Source organism: Gadus morhua, chromosome 7 (assembly GCF_902167405.1).
Source record: "Gadus morhua chromosome 7, gadMor3.0, whole genome shotgun sequence".
Classification (NCBI taxonomy): Eukaryota; Metazoa; Chordata; class Actinopteri; order Gadiformes; family Gadidae; genus Gadus; species Gadus morhua.
In genome coordinates this window covers 33662608-33676929 of record NC_044054.1, presented here as the reverse complement: position 1 = coordinate 33676929, position 14322 = coordinate 33662608, and the positions used below count along the sequence as shown (strand labels likewise).

The following is a 14322-nucleotide window of genomic DNA, read 5'->3' as shown; positions in this document are numbered from 1 at the left end:
TACCATACCGTTCATTTATTTGAAGTACTAAGTACCTGATACATATTCTACTGTTCTTTAATCTGGTCACGTTTGATGGAAACACCAATGCGACAAATCTATCAAAATAATAACTATACTCACAAAACATTCACCCTACCTATGAATTAGTATTCATGAAGTCTATTATTGTGTTGATTTGGAATATGCTCATCACGTGCGTTATTATTATTAACTCTAACGTTTGCAAATGAATCTCTCACACATGCACACACTCCCACACACGTAGGTGCACACTCACTCAGTCATCCAGATCGTTAGGAACCGTTTACAGAACCGGGAAATACTACTCCGTTAACAAGGACTAGAACCCACTGAACCGAATCACCTGAGCACCCTGATTACACCACCCGGATGACTCCACCCTGATTACACCACCCAGATGACTCCACCCTGATTACACCACCCGGATGACTCCACCCTGATTACACCACCCGGATGACTCCACCCTGATTACACACCACCCTGATGACTCCACCCTGATTACACCACCCAGATGACTCCACCCTGATGACGCCACCCTGATGACACACCACCCTGATGACTCCACCCTGATGACACTCCACCCTGATGACACTCCACCCTGATGACTCCACCCTGATGACTCCACCCGGATGACTCCACCCTGATGACTCCACCCTGATGACACTCCACCCTGATGACACACTACCCTGACGACTCCACCCTGATGACTCCACCCTGATGACACACCACCCTGATGACTCCACCCTGATGACTCCACCCTGATAACACCACCCGGATGACACCACCCTGATTACACCACCCTGATGACTCCACCCTGATGACTCCACCCTGATAACACCACCCTGATGACTCCACCCTGATGACTCCACCCTGATGACTCCACCCTGATGACACACCACCCTGATGACTCCACCCTGATGACTCCACCCTGATTACACCACCCTGATGACACACTACCCTGATGACTCCACCCCGATGACTCCACCCTTATGACTCCACCCTGATGACACACCACCCTGATGACTCCACCCTGATTTCACCACCCTGATGATGACATCAGCCTAATGACACCACCCTGATGAACCACCCTGATGACGTCACAGCGGGTGGTGTCACAGTGGGTGGTGTCACAGCGGGTGGTGTCACAGTGGGTGGTGCAGCTGTAGGAGGAGGCGTTCTGACGTGCTGTGACCATAGCATATAGGGGACCTCTCAGACGGCGTGGAGCAATGCATTCTGGGAGTCCGTTGTGTAATAATGAAAGGGTCCACTGTCTCCGCTGTGTCTGCACACATCCGCTATATCGGCGCTCGGGTGTGTGTGTGTGTGTGTGTGTGTGTGTGTGTGTGTGTGTGTGTGTGTGTGTGTGTGTGTGTGTGTGTGTGTGTGTGTGTGTGTGTGTGTGTGTGTGTGTGTGCGTGCGTGCTCTCCCACGTGCATACGTGTATGTGCTCTCCTGCCAATTGTGTATGCCAATCGTAATGCCTTACACCTAGCGGTTGTAGCCAGTTTCCATGGTAACGCCATTTTACAGAGAGCACAGATGTAGGAGGAGGAGGGGGGGGAGTTTAGACAATTATCTGAGGGGGAGGAGGAAAAGGAGGAGGAGGAGGAGGGGGTCGAGAACGGGGAGAGAGTGATGAACGCAGGACACCTGCAACGAGAACAAATGGATCAGAAAGAGGGAGGCAGCCCAGTCCGCGGTTCTGATCCTAGCAGGGTGTGTGTGTGTGTGTGTGTGCGTGCGTGTGTGTGTGCGTGTGTGTGTGTGTGTGTGTGCGTGCGTGTGTGTTTCCGTGTGTGTGTGTGTGTGTGCGTGTGTGCACACTAATTGATTCCACATGAGGCTGCCGACCAGCGGTGATCCTACAGCGTCTTGCTGTGTGTAAACGGGCACATGAAAAGGGAGAAATGTTAAACACCTGACTTTATAGTATTTATTTATTTATTATCCCCGTTCCGAATGAGTCAACAAGAACGTCTAACACTACAGTTTAGTTGCCATGGTGACCGGGTGGAAGTTCTGCATCCTTTTTCTAACCGAGCGTACAGACAGCATCTCCAACGTTTCCATTCTCTGTGGGCTGCAGTCTGATGACTACTAACGTCAGACCAGCCCATGGGCTGAGCGTCCTCAGACGGCTGAACAGGGTGAATAGAAGTGTTAATAACACTCTCTGATTAGATGTTAATCCTAGAATATGAAGCAGCCTCATAACGGCAAGAAACCATCAGGTTGATCAGGCCTCCATGTTCCTCAACTACCATGAGCCACGGAACCGCTCAGCGGGAAGCCCTTCTGATGAGCTGGGTTCTCTCTATAGGAGCTGGGTTCTCTCTATGGGGGCTGGGTTCTCTATAAGAGCTGGGTTCTCTCTATAGGAGCTGGGTTCTCTCTATGGGGGATGGGTTCTCTATAAGAGCTGGGTTCTCTCTATAGGAGCTGGGTTCTGATGAGCTGGGTTCTCTCTATAGGAGCTGGGTTCTCTCTATGAGCTGGGTTCTCTCTATGGGAGCTGGGTTCTGATGAGCTGGGTTCTCTCTATGAGCTGGGTTCTGATGAGCTGGGTTCTCTCTATGAGCTGGGTTCTCTCTATAGGAGCTGGGTTCTCTCTATGAGCTGGGTTCTCTCTATAGGAGCTGGGTTCTCTCTATGAGCTGGGTTCTCTCTATAGGAGCTGGGTTCTCTCTATGAGCTGGGTTCTCTCTATGAGCTGGGTTCTCTCTATGAGCTGGGTTCTCTCTATGGGCTGGGTTCTCTCTATGGGCTGAGTTCTCTATATGAGCTGGGTTCTCTCTATAGGAGCTGGGTTCTCTCTATGAGCTGGGTTCTCTCTATGAGCTGGGTTCTCTCTATGAGCTGGGTTCTCTCTATGAGTTGGGTTCTCTCTATGAGCTGGGTTCTCTCTATGAGCTGGGTTCTCTCTATGAGCTGGGTTCTCTCTATGAGCTGGGTTCTCTCTATGAGCTGGGTTCTCTCTATATGAGCTGGGTTCTCTCTATAGAAGCTGGGTTCTCTCTATGAGCTGGGTTCTCTCTATAGGAGCTGGGTTCTCTCTATGAGCTGGGTTCTCTCTATAGGAGCTGGGTTCTCTCTATGAGCTGGGTTCTCTCTATGAGCTGGGTTCTCTCTCTATGAGCTGGGTTCTGATGAGCCGGGTTCTCTCTATAGGAGCTGGGTTCTCTCTATGAGCTGGGTTCTCTCTATAGGAGCTGGGTTCTCTCTATGAGCTGGGTTCTCTCTATGAGCTGGGTTCTGATGAGCTGGGTTCTCTCTATGAGCTGGGTTCTCTCTATGAGCTGGGTTCTCTCTATGAGCTGGGTTCTCTCTATGAGCTGGGTTCTCTCTATGAGCTGGGTTCTCTCTATATGAGCTGGGTTCTCTCTATAGAAGCTGGGTTCTCTCTATGAGCTGGGTTCTCTCTATAGGAGCTGGGTTCTCTCTATGAGCTGGGTTCTCTCTCTATGAGCTGGGTTCTCTTCTATGAGCTGGGTTCTCTCTATAGGAGCTGGATTCTCTCTATGAGCTGGGTTCTCTCTATGAGCTGGGTTCTCTCTATGAGCTGGGTTCTCTCTATGTGCTGGGTTCTCTCTATAGGAGCTGGATTCTCTCTATGAGCTGGGTTCTCTCTATGAGCTGGGTTCTCTCTCTATGAGCTGGGTTCTCTCTATGAGCTGGGTTCTCTCTATGAGCTGGGTTCTCTCTATAGGAGCTGGGTTCTCTCTATAGGAGCTGGGTTCTCTCTATAGGAGCTGGGTTCTCGATGAGCTGGGTTCTCTCTATAGGAGCTGGGTTCTCTCTATAGGAGCTGGGTTCTCTCTATGAGCTGGGATCTCTCTATAGGAGCTGGGTTCTCTCTATGAGCTGGGTTCTCTCTATAGGAGCTGGGATCTCTCTATAGGAGCTGGGTTCTGATGAGCCGGGTTCTCTCTATGAGCTGGGTTCTCTCTCTATGACCTGGGTTCTCTCTATAGGAGCTGGGTTCTTTCCATAGGAGCTGGGTTCTCTCTATGAGCTGGGATCTCTCTATGAGCAGGGTTCTCTCTCTATGAGCTGGGTTCTCTTCTATGAGCTAGGTTCTGATGAGCTGGGTTCTCTCTCTGAGCTGGGTTCTCTCTATAGGAGCTGGGTTCTCTTCTATGAGCTGGGTTCTGATGAGCCGGGTTCTCTCTATGAGCTGGGTTCTCTCTCTATGAGCTGGGTTCTCTTCTATGAGCTGGGTTCTGATGAGCTGGGTTCTCTTCTATGAGCTGGGTTCTCTCTATAGGAGCTGGGTTCTCTCTATGAGCTGGGTTCTCTCTATAGGAGCTGGGTTCTCTCTATGAGCTGGGTTCTCTCTATAGGAGCTGGGTTCTCTCTATAGGAGCTGGGTTCTCTCTATGAGCTGGGTTCTGATGAGCTGGGTTCTCTCTACGGGAGCTGGGTTCTCTCAATGAGCTGGGTTCTCTCTATGAGCTGGGTTCTCTCTATGAGCTGGGTTCTCTATAGGAGCTGGGTTCTCTCTATAGGAGCTGGGTTCTGATGAGCCGGGTTCTCTCTATGAGCTGGGTTCTCTCTCTATGAGCTGGGTTCTGATTAGCCAGGTTCTCTCTATGAGCTGGGTTCTCTCTCTATGAGCTGGGTTCTCTTCTATGAGCTGGGTTCTGATGAGCTGGGTTCTCTCTAAGAGCTGGGTTCTCTCTATAGGAGCTGGGTTCTCTCTGTAGGAGCTGGGTTCTGATGAGCCGGGTTCTCTCTATGAGCTGGGTTCTCTCTCTATGAGCTGGGTTCTCTTCTATGAGCTGGGTTCTGATGAGCTGGGTTCTCTCTATGAGCTGGGTTCTCTCTATAGGAGCTGGGTTCTCTCTATAGGAGCTGGGTTCTCTCTATGAGCTGGGTTCTCTCTATAGGAGCTGGGTTCTCTCTATAGGAGCTGGGTTCTCTCTATGGGAGCTGGGTTCTCTCTATGAGCTGGGTTCTCTCTATAGGAGCTGGGTTCTCTCTATGAGCTGGGTTCTCTCTATGAGCTGGGTTCTCTCTATGAGCTGGGTTCTCTTCTATGAGCTGGGTTCTGATGAGCTGGGTTCTCTCTATGAGCTGGGTTCTCTCTATGAGCTGGGTTCTCTATATAGGAGCTGGGTTCTAATGAGCTGGGTTCTCTCTATGAGCTGGGTTCTCTCTATGAGCTGGGTTCTCTCTCTATGAGCTGGGTTCTCTATATAGGAGCTGGGTTCTCTCTATAGGAGCTGGGTTCTGATGAGCCAGGATTCTCTATGAGCTGGGTTCTCTCTCTATGATCTGGGTTCTCTTCTATGAGCTGGGTTCTGATGAGCTGGGTTCTCTCTATAGGAGCTGGGTTCTCTCTATAGGAGCTGGGTTCTCTCTATAGGAGCTGGGTTCTCTCTATGGGAGCTGGGTTCTCTCTTTGAGGTGGGTTCTCTCTATAGGAGCTGGGTTCTCTTCTATGAGCTGGGTTCTGATGAGCCAGGTTCTCTCTATGAGCTGGGTTCTCTCTCTATGAGCAGGGTTCTCTTCTATGAGCTGGGTTCTGATGAGCTGGGTTCTCTCTATGAGCTGGGTTCTCTCCATGAGCTGGGTTCTCTCTATATGAGCTGGGTTCTCTCTATAGGAGTTGGGTTCTCTCTATGAGCTGGGTTCTCTCTATAGGAGCTGGGTTCTCTCTATAGGAGCTGGGTTATGATGAGCCGGGTTCTCTCTATAGGAGCTGGGTTCTAATGAGCTGGGTTCTCTCTATGAGCTGGGTTCTCTCTATAGGAGCTGGGTTCTCTCTATGAGCTGGGTTCTCTCTATGAGCTGGGTTCTCTCTATAGGAGCTGGGTTCTCTATAGGAGCTGGGTTCTCTCTATGAGCTGGGTTCTCTCTATGAGCTGGGTTCTCTCTCTATGAGCTGGCTTCTCTCTATAGGAGCTGGGTTCTCTCTGTAGGAGCTGGGTTCTCTCTCTATGAGCTGGGTTCTCTCTATAAGAGCTGGGTTCTCTCTATGAGCTGGGTTCTTTATGGGAGCTGGGTTCTCTCTATAGGAGCTGGGTTCTCTCTATAGGAGCTGGGTTCTCTATGAGCTGGGTTCTCTCTATGAGCTGGGTTCTCTCTATAGAAGCTGGGTTCTCTCTATGAGCTGGGTTCTCTCTATAGGAGCTGGGTTCTCTCTATGAGCTGGGTTCTCTCTATAGAAGCTGGGTTCTCTCTATGAGCTCGGTTCTGATGAGCTGGGTTCTCTCTATGAGCTGGGTTCTCTCTATAGGAGCTGGGTTCTCTCTATAGGAGCTGGGTTCTCTATAGGAGCTGGGTTCTCTCTATAGGAGCTGGGTTCTGAACTGGTGTTTGTCTGCAGCCCACACATCTCTGCTGCTGGCGGCCTTGGAGCTGAGCCCCCCCCCCCCCCCCCTCTCTCTCTCTCTCTCTCTCTCTCTCTCTCTCTCTCTCTCTCTCTCTCTCTCTCTCTCTCTCTCTCTCTCTCTTTCCTCTCTCCCTCTCCCTCTCCCTCTCCCTCTCCCTCTCTCTCTCTCTCTCTCTCTCTCTCTCTGTCCCTCTCTCTCTCTCTCTCTCTCTCGCCCTCTCTCTCTCTCCCTCTCTCTTTATCTCTCTCTCTCTCTTTTTTTTTCTCTCTCTCTCTCTCTCTTTCTGCCATTTGCCTTTCTTCCATTCTATCTTTCTTTTTGTTCTTTATTACTTGCCTCCATTTAATCGAAACATCTGTTTTTTTAAGATGCCAAAAATATTTCAAGAGAAAGATATATCAACATTAATATTTTATTAGAATACTGTATGATTCATGTTGTTTATGAGCTATACATCCATTGTAAACTATTCAATGTAAAGTAATCCACCAAATCGACCTTGTAATGTACAATAATGGTAAATGTATAAAAGACAAGATACAAATATACAAACTGATCTATAATTAATATATATGTATTATATGTAATATATATATATGCATATATATATTAATACTTTGAGCAATTCACTATACAACATGACATTCTACCTCGTCCTATTAAACCGGCTGGTCTTCATCACATGGTCTTCCTCACACAACATACAACAAGGATGGCTAGCAGTAACACAACCTCCTCCTCTTCCTACACCTCCTCCTCCTCCTCCTCCACCACCACCACCTCCTCCTCCTCCTCCTCCTCCTCCTCCTCCTCCTCCTCCAGGGCACAGTGGACCAACATGGTTGTGGGAGAGAGGTCTCATTATCATGGTCATTAATAATGAATGGGTGAGGCAGTGTACGGCTTCTGGGCACAGGACCACTATCTGGCAACCCACAGGACCACTATCTGACAACCCACAGGTCCACTATCTGGCAACCCGCTTGCTGCCAGATGAGCTCATGATTATTCATAGATTACTGAAGATCACATTTTCAATATGTCTTTTTGTTAGATGCCGGCTTATTTCAATAGAAATGAATAATTAGTTTAATAATTACTATATAATAAATAGTTACGTAAGTTTGAAAACATTCCTTTCGACACCCTGTAATATAATAAAGGTCAAAGGTCAGCCAGTGCTAGACAGGTCACACATAAAGCCCAGTCTTAACGTCTGAAACATATGAGGTGGTCGCTGTATGTTAAGCATCACATCATAGAGCTCATGTTCCATGATTTACGTTTGGCACTGATGCTGCACGAACACATCACAGCTGGCTCGACGCTACCCGCTGTGTCCAGTTACCCACAGAGACCCGGTCCAGAGACCCGGTCCAGAGACCCGGTCCAGCGACCCGGTCCAGAGACCCGGTCCAGAGACCCGGTCCAGAGAGGGGGGTCTCTAGACCGGGTCTCTAGACCGGTCCACAGAGACACGGGGGGGGGGTAGACTGACAACAGGCTAGGGGCCTTCAGCCCCCAACACCGGGCCCCTTGGTGTGAGGGGCTACAGAGTCACCTCCTGAACCTGAAAGGAGCCCGATGTGACGGGGTCGCGGCCCCCACCACGGCCAGTGAACGTGGGTTCTTCACAGACCTGTGACCCCCTGATCGTAGAATGGCTCAAAGACACAAACATCACACACAGACGTTCTGCCTAAAGAACCGCAGAACACAAAGACCACCGATCAATATTCAATATTCAACCTTCGGCTCCAGGTTTAAGACATACTTTACAAAATATTGAAAACGATTGTATCATGATTGAAAATACATTGCTATTATTATAAGTTTTGATTGCTTTTGTATGTGTGAAAAAACACATCTTAATATTAGTGTGGAGTAGACAGAACTAAGGTGCACTTAATTAAAGTAAGGATGAAAACAGATTTACCCATGAATAACGAGCCTGATTCAAGAGCAATATATGAATCAAAATAAGGAAATCCGTTAATTACGATGCAAAATAAAGATGATTTTCTTTATCAAAATGAGAGAAAGCATCTTATGCGTCTCCGATCCCCGGAACATGTCAACGTGTTAACTAGTTTACACGTTAAAACGGTAACATGTTTACACGTTAACATGTTAACGTGTTAACTAGTTTACATGTTTACATGTTAACACGTTTACATTTTAACACATAAACATGTTCACATGTTAACGTGTAAACATGTTAACATGTAAACGTGTTTACATGTTGGGAGGGGTGGGCAGTGATCACCTGGGTAGGAGGGGGCTCGGGAGGGGTGGGCAGTGATCACCTGGTTAGGAGGGGGCTCGGGAGGGGTGGGCAGGGGGCTTCGGCTGGGAGAGGAATGAGGCTCAGGGTTAGTTTAAGGTTGAGGGCTAGATCTAAGTTTAGGTTTAGGGTTGGGGCTAGAGTTAGGGTTAGGTTTAGGGTTGGGGGCTAGAGTTAGGGTTAGGTTCAGGTTTAGGGTTGGGGGCCAGAGTTAGGGTTAGGTTGAGGTTTAGGGTTGGGGGCTAGAGTTAGGGTTAGGTTTAGGGTGTTGGGTTAAGGGCTAGAGTTAAAGTCTGGTGTTAAGTTAAGGGGTCAAGGGCTAGAGTTAGAGCTAGTTTTTAGGGCTAGGGTTAGTGGCTAGGGTTGGGGTTAGTGGCCCTGGGGCCAGAGTTTAGGTTAGGCTTAAGGCTAGGGTTTTCGTTAAGAGTAAGGGATAAGGGTCTGAGGGAGGCGCTAAGGGGACATTCACAGTGAGTGGATTAACTGATTCTGCACGAGCAGTGGGAACTACAGCCCTTAAGTAACATTGTTGGATTAAGTAATCCAACAAGAAGGCAACCCAAACTGTTTAAGTGTATTTGTTTGTCCCGGTTAAGATGCAGACTCATCCCTTAATCAGACCAAGCAGCGGGAGAGGAACCTTTAGTTCGGTACGATCTCTCTGAGAAGGGAATCTCCTCTGAGGTTTGACCGAAGGCGTCTTCGTTGACGGGGCTTTTATTTTGGCTCCTGATCTTCGTTTCTACTTCCTGTTTGCTTAGAAGCTCACCAAGGCGTAGACCATACTTTAAAAAAGACAGAAAACAAACATGAATATTAAACAGACAAACCTAAGGAACTGCTTCCATTTCGGTCTTTGTATTCGTAAGTTAAGTTCAAGATGCTGTCGTAAAGATTTATAAAACACAGTTTGAGTCTAGTTTGTTAGGAAGGCCATCTGTTTAGAGCTGGATCTCTTTGCAACCCTCAATTCTTAAAACAGTTCAAACAGAGATCAAACAGGAAGCTAGTTACAGAACCCCTGGAGGACTTCAAAGTAAGAGCCCCACCTGTAGAGATAGTAGAAGAAGGAGAGCAGGTAGAAGGCCAGCTTAGACCATGCCTCCTTCTGGCAGTAGTTCAGGATGTCTGCGTTCATCACACTGACCGGGTCGTACATCACCTCTGAGCCATCGGCCGGCCGGTGGAAGAACCTGACAGAGGAGAGAAAGATACATATATATATATAAATATATATATTTATATATATGTATATATATATACATATATATATATGGTGGTGCTAGGTGGTGTCGGGTGGTGGTGGGGTGCTGTCGGGCGGTGGTGGGTGGTGGTGGGTGGTGGTGGGTGGTGCTAGGTGGTGTCGGGTGGTGGTGGGTGGTGGTGGGTGGTAGTGGGGTGCTGTCGGGCGGTGGTGGGTGGTGCCAGGTGGTGGTGGGTGGGGGTGGGTGGTGCTTGGTGGTGTCGGGTGGTGGTGGGTGGTGGTGGGTGGTAGTGGGGTGCTGTCGGGCGGTGGTGGGTGGTGGTGGGTGGTGGTGGGTGGTGCCAGGTGGTGTCGGGTGGTGGTGGGTGGTGGTGGGTGGTGCTTGGTGGTGTCGGGTGGTGGTGGGTGGTGGTGGGTGGTGCTTGGTGGTGTCGGGTGGTGGTGGGTGGTGGTAGGTGGTGTCGGGTGGTGGTGGGTGGTGGTAGGTGGTGGTGGTGGGTGGTGCTAGGTGGTGGTGGTGGGTGGTGGTGGGTGGTGGTGGGTGGTGCTAGGTGGTGGTGGTGGGTGGTGGCGGGTGGTGGTGGGTGGTGCTAGGTGGTGTCGGGTGGTGGTGGGTGGTGGTGGGTGGTGGTAGGTGGTGTCGGGTGGTGGTGGGTGGTGGTGGGTGGTGGTAGGTGGTGTCGGGTGGTGGTGGGTGGTGGTAGGTGGTGTCGGGTGGTGGTGGGTGGTGGTGGTGGGTGGTCGGTGGTGGTCGGTGGTGGTGGGTGGTGCTAGGTGGTGTCGGGTGGTGGTGGGTGGTAGTGGGTGGTGCTAGGTGGTGGTGGGTGGTGCTAGGTGGTGGTGGGTGGTGCCAGGTGGTGTCGGGTGGTGGTGGGTGGTGGGTGGTGGTGGGTGGTGGTGGGTGGTGGGTGGTGGTGGGTGGTGGTGGGTGGTGGTAGGTGGTGTCGGGTGGTGGTGGGTGGTGGTGGGTGGTGGTCGGTGGTGGTCGGTGGTGGTAGGTGGTGTCGGGTGGTGGTGGGTGGTGGTGGGTGGTGCTAGGTGGTGGTGGTGGGTGGTGGCGGGTGGTGGTGGGTGGTGCTAGGTGGTGTCGGGTGGTGGTGGGTGGTGGTGGGTGGTAGTGGGGCGCTGTCGGGTGGTGGCGGGTGGTGCTGGGTGGTGCTAGGTGGTGTCGGGTGGTGGTGGGTGGTGCTAGGTGGTGGTGGGTGGTGCTAGGTGGTGGTGGGTGGTGCTAGGTGGTGGTGGGTGGTGCTGGGTGGTGGTGGGTGGTGGTGGGTGGTGCTAGGTGGTGTCGGGTGGTGGTGGTGGGTGGTGCTAGGTGGTGTCGGGTGGTGTACCTCCAGAGGTGGTAAAAGAGCAGGGGGATGTTGAGACCCAGAGTCACCCACTCCCCCGCACACATGAACATCAGACAGAAGAGACCGTGGATGGAGTACTCTGGGACCACCAGCTGGGGGCGCACACACACACACACAGACACACACACACACACACACACACAGACACACACACACACACACAGTGACACACACACACAGACACACACACACACACACACACACACACACACACACACACACACACACACAGAGACACACACACACAAACACACACACAGAGACACAAGCACACACACACACACACACACACACACACACACACACACACACACAGACACACACACACACATACACACACACACACACACACAGAGACACACACACACACACACACACAGAGACACACACACACACACACACACACACACACACACACACACACACACACAGAGACACACACACACACACAGACACACACACCCACACACAGAGACACACACACAGAGACACACACACCCACACACAGAGACACACACACACACACACACGCACACACGCACGCACGCACGCACGCACGCACGCACGCACGCACGCACACACACACACACAGTCAAAGTTATTTTATTCATACAAAACTAATTCTGCACATTTGAACTTAGAATTGGTATTTCATTGCGACATTCAGTAAACAGCAATATACACACACACACACACACAACACAGCACACCGCAACACACAAAACACAACACACAGAACACAACACAACGCACCCCAACGAACAACAAAACACACCTCAACTCAACACAACACGTGTTTAGTCTGTTTCCTCACCTTTCGGAGTAGGCTGCAGATCCGCTCAATGTTAAGAATTCTTTCCCTCTGAAAACACAATCAGAGAATGACCACAGCAGCCATCGTCTGTGAACATCTGAAGCTATCATTCATAAACTGGATGGGTTTCCTCAATATCGCTGCAGAACACATCAATCATTACAATCAATAATCAACCAATAACAATTAATGATCAGTCTGAATCGGGGTCCCTCCTATTGTGGTCTTTTGAACCATGTGTATTCCTGTTGGCCATACCGTGTTCAGAAGGTTCTCATTCTAATGGTGAGCAGAATGAGATCAGAGTCTGCTCAGAGGAGACATGGAGCAGCAGGAAAAGTGATTAATACCCGGGATGGAGCGGGAAATTGGGAAAGGAAATTAATAACTTTAATAACCCCTTTGGTCCTCAAGCTATTTCAATGAGAGAGGGAGAGAGAGAGGGGGAGAGAGAGAGAGAGAGAGAGAGAGAGAGAGAGAGAGAGAGAGAGAGAGAGAGAGAGAGGGAGAGAGAGAGAGAGAGAGAGAGAGAGAGAGAGAGAGAGAGAGAGAGAGAGAGAGAGAGAGAGAGAGAGAGAGAGAGAGAGAGAGAGAGAGAGAGAGAGAGAGAGAGAGAGGGAGAGAGAGAGGGAGAGAGAGAGAGAGAGACAGAGAGAGAGAGAGAGAGAGAGAGAGAGAGAGAGAGGGAGAGAGAGAGAGACAGAGAGAGAGAGAGAGAGAGAGAGAGAGAGAGAGAGAGAGAGAGAGAGAGAGAGAGAGAGAGAGAGAGAGAGAGAGAGAGAGAGAGAGAGAGAGGGGAGAGAGAGAGGGAGAGGGAGCGAGGGAGAGGGAGAGGGAGAGATAGAGAGAGCGAGGGAGAGAGAGAGAAAGAGAGGAAGAGGGAGAGAGAGGGAGAGATAGAGAGAGGGAGAGATAGAGAGAGGGAGAGATAGAGAGGGAGAGGGAGGGGGAGAGGGAGAGAGAGAGGGAGAGAGCGAGAGGGAGAGGTTGAGATGCTGGCCTACATGTCTCTGAACTCGTGGGTTCCAGGAGGAAATGTAAAATAATCTACTTTGGGATTCCTTTTCATTCATATCTCAGGAGTTTTTTTTTTACGTTTCTTTCGTAAAGAAGAACGTATTTTTACTTTTTGGTTGCATTGAGGTACAGGTCGTCTGAACCTTGGGTTGAAATGCAACGACTAGCTCAGTATTATAACAGAGACGGCTCTTTATTCCTTTAGTTCAATATCATATACCTTAATAAAAGCACACCAACAGAGGGGGCTAAGGGCACTCAGAGCTAAGGGAACTCAGAGCTAAGGGCACACAGAGCTAAGGGAACACAGAGCTAAGGGAACTCAGAGCTAAGGGCACACAGAGCTAAGGGAACTCAGAGCTAAGGGCACACAGAGCTAAGGGAACTCAGAGCCAAGGGAACTCAGAGCTAAGGGCACACAGAGCTAAGGGAACATAGAGCTAAGGGAACTCAGAGCTAAGGGCACACAGAGCTAAGGGAACACTGAGCTAAGGGAACTCAGAGCTAAGGGAACTCAGAGCTAAGGGCACACAGAGCTAAGGGAACACAGAGCTAAGGGAACTCAGAGCTAAGGGCACACAGAGCTAAGGGAACACAGAGCTAAGGGAACTCAGAGCTAAGGGAACTCAGAGCTAAGGGCACACAGAGCTAAGGGAACACAGAGCTAAGGGAACACAGAGCTAAGGGAACACAGAGCTAAGGGAACTCAGAGCTAAGGGAACTCAGAGCTAAGGGCACACAGAGCTAAGGGAACACAGAGCTAAGGGAACACAGAGCTAAGGGAACTCAGAGCTAAGGGAACACAGAGCTAAGGGAACACAGAGCTAAGGGCACACAGAGCTAAGGGAACACAGAGCTAAGGGAAAACAGAGCTAAGGGAACATAGAGCTAAGGGAACTCAGAGCTAAGGGAACTCAGAGCTAAGGGAACACAGAGCTAAGGGAACACAGAGCTAAGGGAAAACAGAGCTAAGGGAACATAGAGCTAAGGGAACTCAGAGCTAAGGGAACATAGAGCTAAGGGAACTCAGAGCTAAGGGAACACAGAGCTAAGGGAACACAGAGCTAAGTGGAAGCAGGACTAAGGGGTGTTAAAGCGAACGGCCCTTACCGCCCGGACCGGGTTGCCCTGGTCGATGGGGTTTTTGAAGTCGGTTCGAAGCTCGTCAAACGCGATGATCTGCAGGAGAAGAACGGAACGGTGGAACACAGAGAGCTGATCAATGTAAACCCCCTCCTTACCAGTTCACCAGTTCACCTCCTTACCAGTTCACCTCCTTACCAGT

General features: G+C 50.2%; 1 protein-coding gene across 1 annotated transcript in view; it reads right to left on the bottom strand.

Moving 5' to 3' along the window:
- Positions 1–8613: 8613 nt before the first annotated feature.
- cnih2 (cornichon family AMPA receptor auxiliary protein 2) overlaps positions 8614–14322 on the bottom strand; it is a 10703-nt gene continuing 4994 nt past the window's right edge. Inside the window, exons 2-6 of the mRNA XM_030362551.1 lie at positions 14148–14216; positions 12021–12068; positions 11186–11298; positions 9697–9840; positions 8614–9432 (exon numbers count right to left, since the gene is read on the bottom strand). Coding sequence (XP_030218411.1) covers positions 9405–9432; positions 9697–9840; positions 11186–11298; positions 12021–12068; positions 14148–14216 — 402 coding nt within the window. The 3' untranslated portion in view covers positions 8614–9404. The remainder of the gene's footprint in view (positions 9433–9696; positions 9841–11185; positions 11299–12020; positions 12069–14147; positions 14217–14322) is intronic.